The following is a 6,000-nucleotide window of genomic DNA, read 5'->3' as shown; positions in this document are numbered from 1 at the left end:
AATAAATAAGAGGTATGAATAACTAAAAGAAACCGATAATAATAGTACTGATGTGACCCTATAATTAAAATATCTAAACTAATAGGCAAACACAATATTCAAATACGTCAGGAACATCAAAAAGCTAGTATATAGAAAAGTACCGTAGCAAAATCAGAAGCCTGGTCACACATAATCAATAACTAATTAAAACATATGAAGAACAATACACCAGTCCAAACTGGAACAATATCCGAAATATACCTAAAATGAAACCTTAGAAAACTCTACAGGGTCTTTATGGAGGCAACTATAAAAATTTATCGATATAGTTAGAGGGAAAAAAGTCCTAAATAGAGCAGTGTAATATTTTTACTCAGAGAAACAGAATATTTTAAACATGTCAATTCTTACATTATTTACAGATTTAGTGCCTTCCCCATAGCTACCAAGATGACAACTAAACCTAAGCTGCTATTTCTTGTGCAAAAAATCAACCACCCTGGGCAAAGTACAGAAGGAATAAACAAAAGAATATCAACAATAACAGTAAAAAATTAATGAGGAACCCCTGAGGGGCACTAAGTCTGTATTGAACTAGTACTTGTGTGGGCACAGTTGGGGGCATGCCCTGAAATTGAGACAGGTCTATAGAAGACAGGATTGGCTGGAGAAAAGGTTTTTAAAGTTCTGCCTTTCGTTCTTCCAGTGTGCCCTGGAACAATGAATTTTTACTACTTCACTGAAGGAACTTGAGACAGCACCTCAGAGTTTGCGTGCTAGGATCATGGGGTACTATCAAGACGGCCCTAAATTTTGGGCGTGTTAAAGTAGTATGAGTCCAGAGAATGTCCTAATAACCACCTGAAACCTTTTTGTTGGTGAGGATTGGGCTTTTTAAAATAGTCATCTTAATACAATATATGGCATGAATGAAAATAGAAGAGTGAGAACATTTGACATCTACTGTCTTAGCAAATTTAAAGTATGTAATACATTATTAACCACTGTCACTATGCTTTGCAGGTTTCCAGAACTACTTCATGTTGTAAAGGGAAGTTTGTACCCTTTGGTCAATATCTCTACTTTTCCTTCACCACCCTACTCCCCTGCCTCTGGTAACCACCATTTTCACTATACTACTATGAACTTGACTTTTTTTTATATTCCACATACAAGATATCATGGAATATTTATCTCTCTGGGTTGGCCTTATTTAACTTAGCAGGCTATTATTTTAGTTTCCTTAGTGTTGTTAAAAATAGCAGAATTTTTCACAACACACAAAAAATTGGTAACTATGGGAAGCAGCATTATGTTACATAATTTGATTGTAGCAATTATTTCACAATGCATGCATATATCAAAGCATCACATTTTGTAACATATAGATACTTTTTTGTTAAAAATATAAAAAAAGAAAGATACTAGGAAATAGCACAGTATTGCATTGTGGAGAGAAATTCTATTAGAAACATTAGCAATGACACTGACATCATCCAAAAGAGATCCCAGGCAGAGCTGCCAGGCTAAGGAGCATCCCCTGTTCCTCAGGGGGCTCTTGGGCGACTTGGTAAGGAAAGGAAGGCTTCGAGTTACCAAAGGGAGGAATTGCAGGCCTGCTAGAACTCAGGGCAAGCGGCCCACCCCAGAACACTGGACCCTACCGGATTCTCACCCCCTGCCACCGTGTCTGGGGGGCCGCAGGCAGGAGTGGCCGGATGAGATGTCCCTGTACACTGAGCAGGGGTGTCGGGGAGTTGGGGACTTGATAGGAGGGGTTGAACCCAGGGCAGCACAGGGGAGGTAGCCCAGCACCTACCAGGAGCCCAGGGAAGACACGGAGACAGGATGGACGGGAGCAACCAGTACTGTCCGTCTTGAGAGGCGCCAGGCTTGGCTGCTAAGCTCAGGCCCCCAGGTACTTCCCACTGGGGTTGTGAGGTAACTGAGAGCCTTGTTCCGAAGCTGGCTGACTCTGCGCAGCAGGGGGGGAAAGTCCCTGAACCTGCCCCAAACCGATGAAAGACCCCCGTGTGCATGTCCTGTGCGACGCTCGCCGCCATGAACGCACGCCCCCTTCCGGATGAGCCACCCTCATGACCGGAAGTGGCTGGCCTCACTTCCCGCGACGCACGCTGCTGCCGAAGTCGAGGCCTCGTCAGAAGGCGGCTGTCCAGGGTGACCCAAGGGAGGAACCCCACATCTTGTCAGTGACAAGGTGCACGGTGTCGTGAGTGGGGTCTGTGGGGACGCGTCCCCGACAACTCCAGTCCCCTTTCCCCCTGAGAAGAAAGGTGGCCACAGAGCCCAGCCCGCCCCTGCTCTCTGCCCTGCAGGCCCCGAAGTGGCAGTTAGGCCCACAGTGCCTTGCGTCCCCCGTGGGTTCCCAGCGAATAAAGGCCTGGGCCCAAGGGTGGTGGACTCTGGCTCAGCTCGAGCTGGCGAGGAAATCTCAGCCCCTTCAGAGGACCTTCGTGAGGAAGGAGGGCACCCCCGTCCCCAGAAGGGGGCGTACTTGGCCCTCGTCCTGGCATCGACTCGGGAGGGTCTGGGCAGGTCTAACGGCTGGGGTGCTTTCTGCCTCTGTCCTCGCGTGAGTCAGGGAGGTGGGGGCCCTGGTCTAAGGGTTGGCAACAGGTGACCAGAGAGGTCATGTCCAGGTCATGGGAAGATTCAGGGTGAGGTGCATGATAATACGTGGACCACGGAGCCCGTGACACGGACAGCGCCTCGGAATCCTTTTGTCTGCTGCCAGTCAAGGAGGGGCATTTGTCAGGCATTCGTCTGGCAGAAGGCGCCCTTAAATCCCGCTCAGGGGTCAGAGGGGTCTGGCCTTTACCTGAGAAGTGGGATCACCACTCAGCAGTGGGAGCAACATTAGGTGCCCATCTAGGGAGTCAAACAGGGTTGGAGGGAGGCCCCATGGGAGCATTCACAAGGGGGATCCATTTCATGGTGTGTCATCATTTGGGAGAAGCCAGGCAAATGCACCCAGACAAGGCCAATCTCAGTTCCTCCTCTGGCTCTTGGCTGGGTGCCGACCTTAGTGTGACGTAGGACTCAAGTGCAGAGACGGAGGGGGCCCTGGCTCTAGCAGTGCCAGCCAGGGAAACTGAGTGAGGACTGAGGGAAGATCTACCCTGAAGTTGTGATGAAGGTAAAGCCAGCAGTCAGCAGTAAGGAGGTCTCTGGGGCTCTACCAGCCACCATGTGAGAAGTGTGAATGACGACTGGGGACCCTAAAAAGTCCCCAGACTTTTCAGGCAGAGAGGGCTCCCGAAGGATATCCGTTCTAGGTGTTCTGTGCCAGAAACAGCATATCGCTTCATTCTTGTGGTATCGCAGAGGTGTGAAGTGTCAAATTCCTAGCAACAGCTGGAAGTGGGACCTGGGTCTTGCCAATAATTAACTTGATGACCATGAATGTGACCTGAAAGCACCCCAAAGCCAAGGACCCATATATCCCCTGCCAGCCCCTGTACTCACCCAAGAAGCACCCAGGGAGGGCTCTATGGCTCTGGCCTAAGGCTCAGGCTAACTCCCTCTGTAGAGCCCTCAGGGGACAGGCTGATGAGAGCAGGAGCCCTGGAGGATCCCTCAGCACTGCCCTCAGGCCCTGCAGGGGCAACCTTGGTTCAATCCAAGGTGCAGGGGCACACACCAACTCACTCTCCCTCCCTCATGTGCTGACATCACCTACTCTCTTGCTCACAGTGGCGCCTGCTGGCCCTGACCATTGTCATCATGCCTCGGGGGCAGAAGAGTAAGCTCGCCCGTGAGAAACGCCTGCATCCACAAAGGGAGTCTCAGAGTCTCCAGGGTGCTCAGGCCACTGCAGCAGAGGCTGAAGAGTCCTCCGCCTCTCGTCTTTCTGGGGAATCTCCCACGAGCTCCCCTGCTCCTGGTCCATCCCAAGAGCCTCAGGGAGCCTCGGCCACTAGCTCTCCTGAAGAAGGTGTGTCATGCCCAAGATTTCATGAAGCTGCCAAGAGCCCAGCAGAGGAAAGAATAAGAGCCTCCAGAGCTGCACTCACCCGTCAGAGAGCTCGCAGAGATCCTCTCAACAGGAGGGTGTACAGGCTGGTGCAGTTCCTGCTGGAGAAGCTTAAAAGGAAGGAGCCCATCACACAGGCTGCGCTGCTGAGGATCGTCAACAGAAAGTACAAGGAGCAATATCCTGAGATCTTCCGGAGAGCCTGTGAGCACCTGGAGCTGCTCTTTGGCCTTGAGCTGAAGCCTGTCAAGCCCAACGGTCACATCTATGCCTTTGTCAACAACCTGGGCCTCCCGATTGAGGGAGACCTGAGCAGTGAAGAGGTGGTGCCCAAAACCGGGCTCCTCCATGCTGTCCTGGGGCTGATCTTCGCGAAGGGCGACCAAGCCACTGAGGAGGAGATCTTGGAGTTCCTCGATGTGTTGGGGGTCCGTCCTGGGAAGATGCACGCCATCGTGGGGGAGCCCAGGGAGTTCATCGCCAACGAGCTGGTGGAGCAAAATTACCTGGAGTACCACCAGGTGCCCGGCAGCAATCCTCCACACCACGTGTTTGTGTGGGGCCCAAGAGCCCACGTTGAGGTCAGAAAGATGGAAGCGCTGGAGCTGTGGGCCAAGGTCAATGGTACGGTCCCCACTGCCTTCCCCAGCCTGTTCAGGGAAGCACTGAGACATGAGGAAGACCGAGCATGGCTCACAGCTGCAGCCATGGTCGCCACTTTTGAGAAGGGCAGTGTCCCTTCCAGGGCCAAGTAGAGAAGCTCCTCGCACATCTAAGGAGGTGTGGGGCAGGCGTGTCACCTTGAGTTTGCAGAGAGTAGTCAATCAGCCTTCTAACTAGTAAAGCATAGTCGGCTCTGTAAGGCACAAAATGTGTATTCTGTTTGGTTCCTTTGTCTTCTGTAGATGAGTACTTTTTAGGTGTATATGTATTTTCAAGTGTTGTTCCTTCTCATTGAAAGTTTCTTTGCTTAAGAATCTAAGAGTATTAATGTCTTGGATGTCGCATTTATTACAATTGAGCTTTAAGATCAAGAGTTTTGTTCTGTGCAAACCGATAGAAAAGCCTTCCACATTTCTTTTTGCCACAGAGCAAATTAACGCAGAATAGGAATAGGATTTTGTGTGCAAATGTGCAAAATCTTACAGGAAAATATTGGCGATCACACAATGGTGAAACAAAAGTAAGGGCTGGTCAGTTCTTAGTTTGCTTTATTGTCTTTGATCTTTCCTTGTAAAGTTAAATGGCATATACCTGGATTTGCTTAATTCTTCAAACTGTATGAGAAATTAAATTGTAATAAATTTGGTTTCTTGCTCCTGTCTTCTTTTTTCCCCTCTAGCATTAATTGACCAACTGTTTTTTGGAACCCTCTAATGGTACTAGTTATGGTAAGAAAAGCAGACCAAGCTGCTGCCCATAGAAGTTAGATTCTTGCAGCAGCATTGGTCTCATAGGAAGGATGGAGGCATGCATTGTGAGAAATGAGTAAATGACAATGAAATGGAAGTGGTATGGAGAAGCGGGTTGCAGAAGAGAGCACATTATTGCCTATGATGTGATCAAGGCAATGTTGGGCCTTGAGAAACTGCCAGTCCCTGGGAGTGGGGAGACAGGTAATATTCACTTGGGCTGCATGAATGGCTTCGTGAAGCCATGGAGTGGATGGTACAGGCCAATCCCTCACATGATGGGTCTCAGGGTGAGAGACTAAGCCTGGAATGGAAAACAGATCCTAAAAATTGGTTTGGGATGAGGTAAAACCACAAAAGGATCTCCACCTGGGGCCACACAGGAGGGGTTCTGTGTACTTGTCCCAAAGCAGATAAACACAGTACATGAACTAGGTGGTTTGGGCAAAACGTGTCCAGAGTGTCTCTGAGTTACAAGGGTGATAATCTTTTGAAGTGAGATGCCATGAAGCCACTGGACAGTGTCTCTTCTTACGGGTGGGGAGAGGCAGAGCTCACTCCATGAAAATGGCATTGCACTTAGGGACTTTGAGTGTAATTAGCCACATTCTA

The 6,000-nt window shown here is 49.4% G+C and overlaps 1 protein-coding gene across 1 annotated transcript; it reads left to right on the top strand.

Moving 5' to 3' along the window:
- Window positions 1–3,726: 3,726 nt before the first annotated feature.
- LOC112313268 (melanoma-associated antigen B1-like) lies at window positions 3,727–4,731 on the top strand. The gene has a single exon (XM_024569821.2). It carries the CDS (start codon window positions 3,727–3,729, stop codon window positions 4,729–4,731), a length of 1,005 nt encoding a protein of 334 aa, XP_024425589.2.
- Window positions 4,732–6,000: the final 1,269 nt, after the last annotated feature.

Source organism: Desmodus rotundus, chromosome X (genome assembly GCF_022682495.2).
Source record: "Desmodus rotundus isolate HL8 chromosome X, HLdesRot8A.1, whole genome shotgun sequence".
NCBI classification, from domain to species: domain Eukaryota; kingdom Metazoa; phylum Chordata; class Mammalia; order Chiroptera; family Phyllostomidae; genus Desmodus; species Desmodus rotundus.
The sequence above is the reverse complement of the archived record's forward strand: the minus strand, read 5'-3'. Positions and strand labels throughout refer to the sequence as shown.

Excerpts from the sequence above, each read along its gene's own strand:
- LOC112313268 (XM_024569821.2), top strand. The coding sequence starts at position 3,727 with ATGCCTCGGGGGCAGAAGAGTAAGCTCGCCCGTGAGAAACGCCTGCAT.